This window comes from Barbatula barbatula (genome assembly GCF_947034865.1).
Source record: "Barbatula barbatula genome assembly, chromosome: 3".
Classification (NCBI taxonomy): Eukaryota; Metazoa; Chordata; class Actinopteri; order Cypriniformes; family Nemacheilidae; genus Barbatula; species Barbatula barbatula.
In genome coordinates, this window is record NC_136764.1 from 17,787,049 (window position 1) to 17,801,251 (window position 14,203).

Sequence of the window (14,203 nt, forward strand, 5' to 3'; positions counted from 1 at the left end):
ATTATTTGATACATTTTTAAAGTTTTCATTACATTTTGGGCATGAAATCCACGCTGAATCCACCCTTCTGATGGGATCAGTTTAATCCAGCTATTTTGGATCAAAGTGATCCAAATCCTACAAAAAAGTTCTGAAAAACCCAAACTAAAGGTTTGATCCAGATCAAAACCAAGATTGGATTACGTGATCTAATCCGATTATGTGATCCGTTTTTTCTTTTGAAAAACACATTTTCAAGATTTGATCCAATCCGTTATCCAAAATCCTAGTGGATTACTTTTGAAAAACCGGGCCCTGGTTTTTGCTTTTCCAGCATATTCTCCATATTTTCTAACGGTAGGTGCTTGAGATTCATCATTTTACACTAAAGACTACTGATACAAAACATGCTCAAGACAACAACATGAAGCATCAAGAACCACGACTCTCTTCTTTTGTTAATAATACCGTGAAAAACATGCAATGGGACGATAGTAATACTAAATACCAGTTGTGACGTGAATTTTACCGGAACTAGGAGTTGATCAATGACACGTAAATGTGAATGCGTGATGCAGCCACTAGGGGGCTTTTTATGCGGAAGTCGAAAGCAACCGGCCTGCTTCCTGAAACTACTGGGACTAGTGTGCTGTATTTTTCAATATTTTCTCATTGAGTGATCGAAACTGCCATGTCGAAGAACACTGTGGCCGATCGATTCAGAAGGGTTGACATAGACGAGTACGATGAAAACAAATTTGTCGATGAAGAGGACGGCGGAGAAAATCAACTAGGTCCCGACGAAACCGAGGTGGATTCTCTCATCAGACAATATCCTTGCAGACCTTTCGAGTTTGGGATTATTTACCTCTGACATTTTGCATATAGCATTCATTTTTTCCAGGTTGTAAAAATACTTGTAATGTTGAATCTAAGCTGCTAGAATTAATATAACGTATATTGTTTTATTTCTGGAGAAGACGATGGGTGTGGCAAGTTAAGTCAGTCACTTCATTCATTAGGAGAATGTTTATTTTAAACTCGCTCAACTAGTTTTGAATGCTGAATGCAGTTCTTTAAAGCTTTTAAAAAGTGGTTAAAGCATGCTGCGTATAGAGTTAAACGTATTTATGTGGCATTCGTGGGTTGATGCAGAAACACTTCCGGGTGCCGCTGATTTCCGGTGGCAAGTTAATAAGTCACAAAAAAGGTTTATGGACATAATGCATGTTCATAATTTAAGAGAAACATTTTAAACACGGCAGTTGTGAGATGCTTTCCTTAGTGCGTTGTACAGGTAACCTGATGGGGGCTTTGCAGGCAGTACTGAAGAATCCACCTATCAATACCAAGAATCAGAATGTAAAGGTGAGTTACAGCTGTCAATTCATTTTGTGGTTTCTTTTCAATAGATATCCAATACATTACATCAGAGCACTTGTTCACGCTAGATAACGCTGACTTGGTGTGTGGAGTTATTTCAATTAAGTATTTTTTCATATATTTAAATTCATTGTGTGTTTGTGTACAGGACCGGGCTGAAGGCCTCGTGTTGAAAGTGCTCAGCTCTTTCAAGGCAAACGATATAGAAAAGGCTGTTCAGTCTCTGGATAAGACCGGAGTGGATCTCCTCATGAAGTACATCTACAAGGGATTTGAAAAACCTTCGGACAACAGTAGCGCTATTCTGCTCCAGTGGCATGAAAAGGTAAAGATATTATTGGTATTTCTTAAACGGAGGAGTCTTATAAAGATGGCGTCATTAACTAAGAGATCCTTCTATTTCTGATTATGTTCTCTTGTTCTAGGCTCTCTCGGCAGGTGGAGTTGGCTCTATAGTCAGAGTCCTCACAGCCAGGAAGACCTTGTAGATTTCACCATCCTAACACCGTGGCAGGGTCAACAAAGGGACTGGCTGGCACAACCCCTTGTGGTTTGGTTTCTGCCCATACTGTGTAGTGCGTTCAGTCAATCGCCTTCTTAAACGATCAAATATCACACTCTCATTTGGATTGATTTTGTTTATAACATAAGCACATTGGATCTATACATTAATAGATTGGGTTTGAGAATGTTTTTGTTGACCTCAGCAGATATTGAGCAAAGACTTTTTAGATGTTATCGAAGGATTTGTTCACCCCTCATGCTTGTCGCAATTTCTTGTCTCAGATCAAAAACTCAGATACATTGTTTGATCTGTGACCAGATCAAACAATGCAACGTAATAGCATGACCACATCATTACAGAGTCACGGCATTACAATGACATGTTGGGGTAAGGTACTTTGGAGTGTATTGTTCATTTTTTTACTTCATCACCTCATCTACCCAGTTTCAAAAACATAATAGGAGTTGCTCTGTGAAACATGCCAACATCAGTATTTAACTGCTTGTTTCATATGATAGCACATGCTGTATTAATTCCATGATTTATTTCCCTCTTAGATGCATTACATGCTGTTAGACAAGAGGTTGATTGACATCAGGGTGATTTTCCCCTCCACAGTCCCTTTAGTACTTATTGCAACTGTTATGATAAATCTGTATTGTTTAATCACACTGGATTACACATTATAAAAAGACAATTGCCAAAAACATTTTATTGTCACAGCTGTGGTTTAATACTAATGTGCTTTTGTACGGTTTAGAAAACAAACAAACTTGAGTATTATTACATTTTGTCCTCTGAAAGTTTATGTATATTTTGACCATGCCATTTTTGAACATAGAACATTATCAACATTTTTCTCAACATGTAGTAGACCTCCGACATTGTATCAGGTGCTGAGGATATAACTAACCTCTGCGACACACAAAGTTTGTGCACTTCCCACAAAACACAGCAGAAAGATGAGTGTGGACTGTGCTACCACTGTGGTTTACTTGTTTTTTGCCATGTAAGCAACTCAAGGAAATGTCTCCTTGGTCATTTAAGTTTTTTTGTGTTGTTTGCATCACACCGATCAATCATTTTATTAAGTGCTAAATTATGGACTGGTTTACCAACTGCCTTACATAATGTTCGTTTTATAATGTATGGTTCATTTGAGAAATAAATGAAATGTCTTTCACAGTTTCTGTGTTTTGTTTTGTTTAACACTAATCAATTCTGGGTGGTTTCAGCCCATTTTGGAGTCAAAAATGAAAAAACCCAACCACTGGGTTAAATTAACCTTGAATAGTCTGTATATGTAGGGTATATGTCTGAGGATAGATTTCACTGCACTGACATTTCCATTATAGGTATTATTTATTTAAAATTATTTATCAATATACAAATATTATAATATTAATTTAGTGAAAAACACATTTACAGTCTAAAAAATGCTGGGTTATATTCAACCATCATTGGGTAAAAAATGATCAAATGAAAGTCTTCAGGCATTACGCTACAATGTTGTCAAGCAATGCATTGTGATCTTGTTTACCATCACTCAGAGTTTTCCAAATAGACCACATGGTGTTTCTGTTTCCTTCTTACTGATGTGTTTACTCCTGTATGTGACCTTCATTTGTTTCCGCTTGTCTGCATAAACACATCTCATGAAGATTTAATATGATCACCATATTAAGTGATTTTATTTGAAGATGACAAATATCAACAGTAAACTCTTGAACTCAAACGTTCTTTGGAAACATGAATAGGAGTTAAATATTGACTGTTTTTATTGTTTGTGTGAGTCAGTCCCTGACTTTATTTCAGATTATAAATCTGAAGCAGTAAAGGTCTACAATACAAATAAAGATAATCATAAAACAGTTTATTTTGAACGATTCCTTACAAATAAATTGTAGAGAGCAGTGGCAATTAAAATGGGAAGTCATTCTTATTTACGAGTACAAACCAATGTAAGAAGTGGTTGAATATTTGCTGTAGTTTCGCATTAAAATCTAAATGATCAAAATGGCCTTAAAAAAGGTAATTTTCCCTAAACAACTGTTTTAAAGTGGAATCACATGGTTTGTTTTGTAAATATTATTACCTCCAACACTTAACAAAAGAATAATTTAAATGTCAACATACTCTGCAATAGTCTGACAAGTACATGGTGCCTTGTCCTGAACAGTTCCAAGTAATTCAATATGGATAATGGCAATCACTATGGAGATATAAGTGGACAACAATTCTCGCACACAAATCTCCACAGAATTATTTGAAACCTCTATGGCTTATATGACCAAAGATACCCTCATCGCCAGTTGCATGCATGAAGTAATATTACATTTTACTCTGGAGGTATGGTTTAATAAGAGATACATACTAGATTAATTAGTAAAAGGTAGAAATGACCCACAACAATTCCATCTGCAGTTTCCTTATAAAAAATGATTTAAGAATGTCCTAGCAGAGTGCCTTATGCAAGCATCTGAAGTTGCATTAAGAGATCACAGAGAGAAGGCAAAATGAGGACCGTGTGCATATTCATGTTTCTTTATCTAAGTGGCTGGAAACCATGGAGACAGCAGGATGATGTTGAAGCCCTTAAATTGAGCTGATGGAAAATTACACAATGCAGACCTCCACAGACCTAAACACATTCAGTGAGAATTATAAGTGTCTTCTTGGCGTAACATTTTCTGATTGTTGAATTGCATAATCTGCCAACTGTTTGAAGTTAAAATAGGCCATAAGTAAAATTGAGCATTTTTATTAAATAGCCCAACACCTACTAAACTAAGAGAGAAAGGGGAAAGTGATGGCAGAGACAGTTTTCTGTGCATTTATATGCATATCATTTTAATGTATTAAAAACAAGTGTATTTATCAAACGGATATACGTCGATGTTCCTTTTTATCTGCATCAAGGTTGTTTCTAAACAAGATTAATTTTCTTCACGTAACCACATACAACCACTCCTAATCCCAAAATGTAACACCTGAAATATTTATAAAGACAGTGTCAGGACACATTTGTGCTACATGAATGAATTACTGGGTTCTGCTGAGGGGGACGAGAAGGTGTATAATAGTACACACGTGACCATGATTAAACATTACATGGTTTTATTAACAAGCTGTTTTAAAAAATAAGCCAGATGAATAAATGTGCAATGATATATTTTGTACAAATAATAATATGAATACAAACTAGTGAGCTTTAGTCTCCGCCCACCGAGCTGTTGTCGTCATCGGTTACGCAGCATTGTTAAGCGCGCTCTTTGGTGTCATTCAGTAAAGCGCGTTAACGTTGCTTGTGTTGTGCTAGTGCTGTTTAGCCGTAACTAACCGATACTTTTCTTTACACTCAGAGAAACAATGTCTAGAAACAGACAAAGGAACCTGGTAAGCCTTCAAATGTACTAGTTTTAGTCGATTTTAAAGCAGGTCGCAGCGTGAGCTCACGAAGTTCTTATTGTAATTAGACGCGAAGCACGAGTTTGTCCTCCTGCGGGAGTTTCGGTTATGGGTGAAGAATTAAAGTCAAATTAAGTTTTGTTGGCTCGGTGTGCTGATGGGTTTATAAAACGCAACTTCTGCTTTCAATTTGTTTCTGAAGCAGGCTGGACATTTACCTTCGACTAAATATAGTCTAGTTTACTACAATTAAGTCATTCAGGGTGGACATCATTACTTTGATCAAATTTGTGTCCTTGTTTGTTTGTGTGTTTTAATTTAGACCGTCGTAGCTTAGTTTCTCTCAGGCCATGGGTATTCCTTTATTCCGTGGTTGTCGTGTGTTTATTTACATTGCTGTAGTTGTTGTGAATACAACAATGTCCTGTTTCAGTGAGATAACGTTACTGGTTCAATCTAGAAAACGTCTCGGCTTTAATAAACATTAAACCCGGAAACGGTTACCAAAATGATGCATTGTAACTGTCCAGATCTATCTGTGGTATTCATTTTGTGCTGTGAAACTAAGCTACTATTTTATAGGCGACATAAATCGTGTGTGTGTGTGTGTGTGTGTGTGTGTGTGTGTGTGTGTGTGTGTGTGTGTGTGTGTGTGTGTGTGTGTGTGTGTGTGTGTATTTTACAATAACATGCATCAATTTAGCATCCAACAACCTTATACATAACATAACATACATTAAAGTGTTGCTCTTATTTTCTCTTTAGGTCTTGATGCATAATCAAGGTGGAAAAACCTGTATTCTGTAACCCGCTGAGTTACAACAAGCACAACTACTCAGGAAGTCTGTGAAGTTTGAGGTGTTTTGCCTCTTCTCTGTAATCCCCTCTTGGAACTCTGTTAAAACGTACTTTTTGTTCTTCTAGGTAGGTGTGTTTTTTTTCCTTGCTCTAAATTTGTGCCTTGGGTGGGATTTCACAGAAAGATTCTGCTAAATATGCCCGTGTTATAAATGACACCAAAACTACGTTTTTAAGCAACCAATGAAACAATAAATCCATAAAGCATATTTCTCCCTCACACAATCGTCCGTGCTCACATTGTTCTGAGTGCAAAAATGTACAAAAAAAAGTTTAGATTTTTCTAAGTTTTCCCCTGGCTTTATACTGTACCTCTGGTAGGTCCATCAAAATGCTTCCCAACGGCAGTTTAATATTTGAAGATGAGAGCTTCCTCGATTCGACTGTGGCCAAGATGAACGCCTTGCGTAAGAGCGGCCAGTTTTGTGATGTCAGACTGCAGGTAAGATCTGGGCTTTTTTGTATAATGCGTTTAGTATCCATTTAAAACGCTCTTAATTCTGGTGGTCCCTCTGCAGGTCTGTGGCTATGAGCTGATGGCCCATAAGGCTGTGCTGGCCTGCTGCAGTCCTTACCTTTTCGAGATCTTCAACAGTGACTCTGAGTTACAGGGTGGGGTGTCACTGGTCAAATTCGATGACCTAAATCCAAAGGCTGTCGAGATCTTGCTCAGCTATGCCTACACAGCACAGTAAGTTTATTTACGTAACCTTTTACTACACACTAGATAGAGAATCTATATACATATATTGTCTTGTTGACAGGCTGAAGGCAGATAAAGATCTGGTCAGAGATGTGTATTCTGCGGCAAAAAAGCTTAAATTGGAGCGAGTCAAACAGGTTTGAACAGGCACATAATCAGAACTGTCACGTATACAATAAAATAGCGTACTGATCTCTTGAATGCTCCTTTGCATTCAGGTTTGCGGAGACTACCTGTTGTCAAAAATCGACAGCCGAAGTGCCATTTCCTTCCGCAACTTCGCAAGTTCCATGAATGATAATCGGCTTTTGAGTAAGATTGATAGCTATATACAGGATAATCTTCAGAAGATCTCGGAACAGGATGACTTCCTTAAACTTCCTCGTCTGAAGGTCAGTCTATTGCAGAGTTCACGTGTATAGATTTTGAATGTCTGTGAATATATCTGTATCTCCATATTCTTGGTGTGTGTTTTGGTAGCTGGAGGTTATCCTAGAGGAGAACCTGAACCTGCCGGGTAATGGCAAACTGTACTCTAAGGTGATTAGCTGGGTGCAACGCAGCTTGTGGAAGAATGGAGATCCTCTCGAGAAACTGATGGGGGAGGTCAGTATTGAGACTTTTTGTCATACCCTCTTATTTCACATGTCTCCTGAATGTCTTTTTAAAGATGACAACTCAGTTCAACCCTTCCGCTGCTCCCAAGTTTTTGCTCTTTGTAAATTGTGCAGTTCGTGCTCCTCAAAATATCGAAAAACTTTTACGTTCCCAGGTGAGCCGAACAAACTGTTCAGTTTGCTTTCCCTCTTCTCCTTCTACCCATGTCTCTTTAGTAACTTACGATTTTCTTCCCAGCAGGGCATTTTTAGGTTTTATGACATTAATTCTAATAGCCACTCCTCCCCCTTGATCTCCCCATCTCTCCTTTAGGTTTAGTAAAACACAGCAACAGACACAGCAACAGCAGATTTAACAAGCACTGAAGAACAATCCAAGATGCCAGCTATCAATGGATTAACCAGCCAAAAGCCATCCGGTTCCATCTGTGTTCCTGTGAGCGTTGGAGCTCTCTTTTTTTAGATGGATATTTGATGCAAAGTAACTCTCAACAGGAATGATATATTCTTCCAGCAGTTTTCATCATAGATGGCTATAGTCACATACAGTCATTGTCTTCTCAATTTCCAAATAGCACAAAATTGCCAAGGACCTTCCTCATAGCAGCTGACAGCCGTCGCTTCTTCATGGAACAAGAAAGAATACCGCTTTTGTTCATATGGAAACACCTTCTTGGTGTTTTGTTGTTGCAGGTGCAAACGCTGTTCTACTCAGCAGATCACAAATTGCATGATGGGAGACCGCTTGAGGGGACTGAGGTCTGCAGCTCTGAGGATGACCACATCCAGTTTGTGCAGGTACAGGACTGGCTGCATTCACTTATATAGAATAGCAAAAGGTGATTTGCACTACCAGATATCTATAAACCACCAGCTTTCTCAGCTGTGTGCACTCTGCAAGACCCCTTGCATAGTTGCAAGGGCAGAGTTGAATTAGACTTTGTCCGTGTCTCTGCATGCATGTTTAGTATAGGTATGGGAGAGTGGTTTGTAGCTGCCTGATTTGTTTTTTCAGAAGAAACCCCCTCGTGAGAGAGATGAGATGACCTCAGGCGCCCCTGGCAGCCTCTCTCCAACCTCCAACAGCCAATTCAGCAGACATGAATGGAAGTACATTGCCTCAGAGAAGACCACCAGTTAGTCAACACTATTGATTCATCCTTTATCCCTCAGGCATCTAACAATCTGATAAAAATTTTGGCATGTGATTGAACTGGATCTCAAGGGTCTGAATCTCTATGTTCTCTCCCCCAGACAACACGTACCTATGTCTGGCTGTTTTGAGGGGCATCCTGTGTGTGATCTCACTGCATGGCCACAGCAGTCCCCAGAGTTCCCAGTCTTCTACACCCTGCATGCAGGAGAGCCTAAGTGTCGACTCTCAGCCAGAGGAGCTGCAGGAGAGAATGCTGAAGCCTATGCATTACGCTCGCTCAGGACTGGGAACTGCTGAACTGGATGGCAAACTTATTGCTGCAGGTATGCATGTACGCAGTGGGGAAAATTTACGCAAAAACGAACCCACTGGGAAAAACATTCTTTAAGATTATCAGATTATTCTTCATCAATTAACATATTTAGTTTTAAATCTTATTTTCAAACCGGTCCAGGTGGCTACAACAGAGAAGAATGCTTGAGGACTGTGGAGTGCTATGATACAAAAAAGGACTGTTGGACTTTCATCGCACCCATGCGCACTCCACGAGCTCGCTTCCAGATGGCTGTGCTAATGGTAGAGATAGCTCAGTTTCCAATGCTAAACTAGCAACGAATCCTTGCTACTAGTACTAATACAGTGGTTTCCTCTCAGGGTCAGCTGTATGTAATGGGTGGATCCAACGGTCATTCAGATGAGCTGAGCTGTGGTGAGACATATAACCCCATAGCTGATGAGTGGAGACAAGTTCCAGAGCTCCGCACCAATCGTTGCAATGCAGGTATGCATCACTTTCTGTTTTAGGTCTTGGTTCTCTGTTTTTTCAGCATACCAAAGATCAAGTCTTGGTTCTCTGTCTTCACTATTCAGAGTTCACCATACATGATCTTCGGTATGCTGAAAAAAGTGCTTGTGTTTCCCCTCCTGTCTTTACATGCTTATGAAAGAAAGTCAAGCATTAGTGAAAGTTTCCTTGGACATGCCCATGCAGTATGCTCATGGCAGTTGCTGGTTATGGTTATTGATTGGCTGAGTAATCTTCTTTTCCCATTTCCTGTCAGGTGTGTGTTCCCTGCAAAACAAGCTTTTTGTTGTGGGTGGATCTGATCCCTGTGGTCAAAAAGGATTGAAGAATTGTGACTCTTTTGATCCTGTGTTAAAAACTTGGACCAGCTGTGCTCCACTCAACATCAGTATGTCTATTCTATATTTGTTGGCAAATGAGTTTATATTGCAAGATTTCACTCATGCTGAATGTGTTCTGATTTTGTGTTTAGGGAGGCACCAAGCAGCCGTGTGTGAACTGGACGGATTTGTTTATGTCATTGGTGGTGCAGAGTCCTGGAACTGCTTAAATTCAGTTGAACGCTATAACCCCAATAACAACACCTGGACCCTGGTGTCTCCCATGAATGTGGCCCGCCGTGGAGCTGGTGTCGTTGCGCATGAAGGTAAAATTATTTTGTAGGTGTCCTGTCAGGGTCTTTTTTTAAACAAGCGAAAGGCTTTAACTCATATTCAACCATTTACAGGGAAACTCTTTGTGGTTGGAGGATTTGACGGCTCTCACGCTTTGTGCTGTGTGGAAGTCTATGATCCAACCAAGAACGATTGGAGCATGTTGGGAAGCATGACATCAGCACGAAGCAACGCAGGGGTGGCCGTGCTAAACGGCATGCCTTGTGCTGTTGGAGGCTTTGATGGCAATGATTTTCTCAACACAATGGAGGTGTATGACCCCAAGGTCAATGAGTGGAGCCCTTTTGTAGAGGCATTAACTAAGAACTGAGCAGGTGTTTGGGGAACTTGTCCTTCAGCTGATGTGCTTTGTAACTGTTTAGGTGCGGAGGTTGGGTGGGAGTGACTGGGAGAGATGATAACTGTTAATAGATGCTGTCATTGAGTTACCTACAGCAACATCAAGCTGTGTATATTGCATAAATGACTGTGTAAATACTGTTGTTTTATATTTTCACGTTGTTCCAATTGTAGTCGCTGAATCCAAAGGTTCACAGTTTATGGCTACAAATCTTAGTCCATCAGGAGTAATTTGACCATGTTTGGTTGCCTTTCTCGTTGACATGTATAGTCAATAAGTCTACAAAATACTTTAATACAGAATAAGAGTTAACACCATGTCATTTTAAATAGTGAGCTGATGCTTTGGCGGAATGGTATCTTTTTATACCTTTTTAAACCTTTTTTATATGCAAGTGTCCAATATGTAAAACTGAGAAGGACACATGTTGTTTACTGAACGCAACAGGATTGGTTTTACATAGACGCTTGTATATCTGTTTGCCTTTTGCTAGCAAAGCCAATGATAATGATATTTTTAACACCAATTAATAACATTTCTCAGTCGTTTCTGTATCTAAAGCTTTGTTAGACCTCAACTCTGAAGGGATTTTGGATGTACTTTTGGTACAAAAATTATGTAAGAATTAATAAAGCATTTCAACCTCAGTCAATTTTGTCTTGACCGGTCTCTGTACAGTGATGTGAAAAAATGTGTTTCCATGCAGGTCATCCTGCATATTGTGAGTATTAAACACAGCTTTGTATAAAAATGTCTGCTACATGTAAATGTAAGGGGCGGTTTCCCGGACATGGTTTATTTTAAACCCGGATTAGGCCTTTGTTAAACTAGGATATACAAGTAAAAAATATACTTTTCAATAAAACATTCCTCTGTGCATGTTGACAAAACAAACGCAATGATATATTTTAAAATATGCCAGTGCAAGTTGCTTTGCAACTTTTGATCTTTGCTAGGCTAGAATATAAGTGCTGGTGTCAGGCACAAACAGGAAATGATAAGCGTGCAGCATAGTTACCACATCTTTTCTCTCTAATAGTCTCCGCCATCTTTCTTCTGCTCTTAAAGCTTAAATAGGTTGTTGCAATGAGCTTTTCATAGCAAATCACATGTTTCTTTCAGCAGAAAACACTATCATACAGCAAGAATGCAATATTCTTGCATGAATGAATTCGTCTGTTTCATTCATTCATGGTTTAGATTCTGACAACCAGCTGTTACTGATGCAAAAGATTTTTGCTTCGCCATTTTGCGGGAATACTGTATTTGACTGATTCATGCTGGAAAATGGCTAAACTGGACATGAATGTTTGGGGGCAGAGCCTTCTATTGTCATCATTCACAAGCCAGTTATCAAAGCAAACTAGAGCGACTTAAATCCACTCTTTAAGTGGAATGGAATAACACACAGTTAACAGATGTCTGGCACAGAATAGGAGCAGGCAGAAAATATCCCCAGCAGGATTTCTTTGAATGTGTATGCACCTTAGGGTGCTTCCTGAATATTGTCTTTTTAATGATCCCTTTACATTGCAAATGGGTCTAGGTGGATAAAGCTGTTAACAATTTATGTCCTGTGAGACTGTGTGGTGGGTGGTATGGCTCTTCTGGGACTCATTACAGTACAAGCACTGAACAAGTTGTAAGGAACACGTCCATATCAATATCTTGAATTCAGATCATTAAATACTTCTTTCAATGACATTAACAAATAATAATATATTAGGATTTTGTATATTTACTTGGAAGTACATGTTCATTAGAGAAAGAACTAAAACAGAACAGGTCAGGCAAGTGTAAATATCCCATTGGAAAACAATCTCTTATGAATATCTATGCAAATATGTGGATATAGAAAATATGCCAGCTTTCCTTCTAGCACATTATAAATCACATGTAAACAGTGACACAAACATGGCAGCACAGATGTAGTTAAGCTCGCAGATTTCTGAGAAAATGTGCATGTGTGTACGTGTGCTTTGTGATCTGCTCAAGGACAGACTTGACTGCTTTTTATGTAGTGAACACAGCATCACTCTGTTGAATCCAGATCTTGGAGGCAAAACAGCACACCAACAATTGTTCCAAATGCCCAAACAAGTGGCACAATGCCCAGGCTTTCAGATTAGGCGGTAGAGTTTCTATCGTTTCCAAAATGAAGGCAGAAAGTATCCACGTTATGGGCACCAGTCACAACACAGCACATTTTGTACTTTAATCTCATTGGCTGAAGAAGTTCCATTCAGTACAGAATGACACTGTGTCCGACAACAACAAAAAGTACTTGTGGTGTGCTGTGCACTTTAAGATCGACTCTGCATGTGCTTTACAGCTAACAATAACATTAGCATGTAGAAAACAAAACAGTCAGTACAGTAACTTGTTAAATATTTGAAGATATATAGCAGCACATGAGAGCCCATTGGATGCAGGGATGGCTCACTGACACAACATCATATATAAACAACATTGTTTTTCAGGTCGGTTTTAATGTTGGGAGGTTTAATGAGTGAACTGTAGGCTTTTAATAATGCATGGCTCATCTTTGATGTGGGAGGATATGGCTTTCGATCCCTTTAAGGCAGCAGGGCTTCTGCCATGACCTGACCCCACAGAGTGTTGCCCTGTGTGTGCTAATAAAACACATTTGTGAGAATGTAGTCAGGGTCAAATGCACCCTTACTATGAGACTGTAAAATCCATTATGGATATATATCAAACTATGAATAACTGACGTATAAGACCCAAAACGCATACACTCTTCAAAACAAGGGTGCTTCACGATGCCATAGGAAAAACTTTTTTGTCTAAATGTTTCCATAAAGAACCTTGAACACACAAAGAATTTGTTTATTTTGTTGAAGGCGAAAAAGGGGTTCTTCAGATTATAAAAAGAGAGAGATGGTTCTTTTAAGATCCTTTGAAGGAATGGTTCTTTGTGGAACCAAAAATGGTTCTTCTATGGCATCGCTGTGAAGAACTTTCAAGCACCTTTATTTTTAAGAGTGTAGTCAGTGTGACTGTACATGTCATGAACCACATACACTGTCTATTTGACATAGACCTACAGTCTTAATGACTGGTAAGTAATCTGAGGTCAGGTTAATTTTGGATCTTTAACCCATATGCTTATGTGAGAGAGAGAGAGGAGTTAGAGATTTGTGGATGGGAACAGTGAAATTGCTATTAAAAAAGTTAGGAAATCCCATCTGGCTAGGATTAAATTATTAAATCAGTTGAAAATTGCAATAATACTGTTTCTAAATTGTCTATATATTTTCTTTACATACACAAAAAATAATTCTGTCCTCTTCAACTGAAAATCCAAAACAGAGTCAATTTAAAAATGTATATACCAGTCACTAGTAAAAAAAATTTTATTTTTTATTTTTTGAATACTAACTAAACTACAAGATAAACCTGGTAGAATTATACGAAATTGAAGTTAAATAAATTGTGCTCCACTACGACCATAAATAAAACTTGTTCACTTCAGAATCCCACCAGAAAGACAGAAAACACCCAATTCATCGCATACGTGTATTAGATAAGACTCCTAAAATGTGAATGTGGGAGCATGTTTAAGAAACACTGATGTATACTGTAGAACAGCCATTCCATTTCCTCTTAAGCAAGCGGCCTTAAAGGGCAAACCTATCTGTGGACACGGGATTAAATTAAAACTGGAAAACCGGCCACTAATCTTCAAAGATTACGTGTGTAACCTAGTACACTGGCCTTCCTTGTCTTCAGATAAGACCTACTGTACTAGTAC

At 38.8% G+C, this 14,203-nt stretch overlaps 2 protein-coding genes across 2 annotated transcripts; both read left to right on the forward strand.

Annotated features, from left to right (window-relative positions):
- The first annotated feature begins 584 nt into the window (after positions 1-584).
- Positions 585-3,046, forward strand: arpc5a (actin related protein 2/3 complex, subunit 5A). Its single transcript, XM_079451676.1, has 4 exons — positions 585-810; positions 1,275-1,347; positions 1,511-1,687; positions 1,788-3,046. The coding sequence occupies exons 1-4, from the start codon at positions 671-673 to the stop codon at positions 1,848-1,850; spliced, it is 453 nt and encodes a 150-aa protein (XP_079307802.1). The 5' UTR covers positions 585-670; the 3' UTR covers positions 1,851-3,046.
- A 2,088-nt stretch (positions 3,047-5,134) lies between these two features.
- ivns1abpb (influenza virus NS1A binding protein b) lies at positions 5,135-11,078 on the forward strand. The gene is made up of 15 exons (XM_079452398.1): positions 5,135-5,263; positions 6,041-6,199; positions 6,455-6,575; positions 6,652-6,824; positions 6,898-6,973; positions 7,055-7,228; positions 7,317-7,442; positions 8,147-8,251; positions 8,469-8,589; positions 8,708-8,932; positions 9,064-9,185; positions 9,264-9,390; positions 9,671-9,802; positions 9,887-10,060; positions 10,142-11,078. The coding sequence occupies exons 3-15, from the start codon at positions 6,465-6,467 to the stop codon at positions 10,396-10,398; spliced, it is 1,923 nt and encodes a 640-aa protein (XP_079308524.1). The 5' UTR covers positions 5,135-5,263; positions 6,041-6,199; positions 6,455-6,464; the 3' UTR covers positions 10,399-11,078.
- Positions 11,079-14,203: the final 3,125 nt, after the last annotated feature.

What these genes read in the sequence shown, in the direction of transcription:
- arpc5a (XM_079451676.1), top strand. Translation starts at nt 671, where the DNA reads ATGTCGAAGAACACTGTGGCCGATCGATTCAGAAGGGTTGACATAGAC. An exon ending in CCAAGAATCAGAATGTAAAG is followed by an intron (nt 1,348 to 1,510) that starts GTGAGTTACAGC and finishes GTTTGTGTACAG; the next exon opens with GACCGGGCTGAAGGCCTCGT. An exon ending in TGCTCCAGTGGCATGAAAAG is followed by an intron (nt 1,688 to 1,787) that starts GTAAAGATATTA and finishes CTCTTGTTCTAG; the next exon opens with GCTCTCTCGGCAGGTGGAGT.
- ivns1abpb (XM_079452398.1), top strand. Translation starts at nt 6,465, where the DNA reads ATGCTTCCCAACGGCAGTTTAATATTTGAAGATGAGAGCTTCCTCGAT. An exon ending in TTAAACTTCCTCGTCTGAAG is followed by an intron (nt 7,229 to 7,316) that starts GTCAGTCTATTG and finishes GTGTTTTGGTAG; the next exon opens with CTGGAGGTTATCCTAGAGGA. An exon ending in TGGCAAACTTATTGCTGCAG is followed by an intron (nt 8,933 to 9,063) that starts GTATGCATGTAC and finishes AAACCGGTCCAG; the next exon opens with GTGGCTACAACAGAGAAGAA.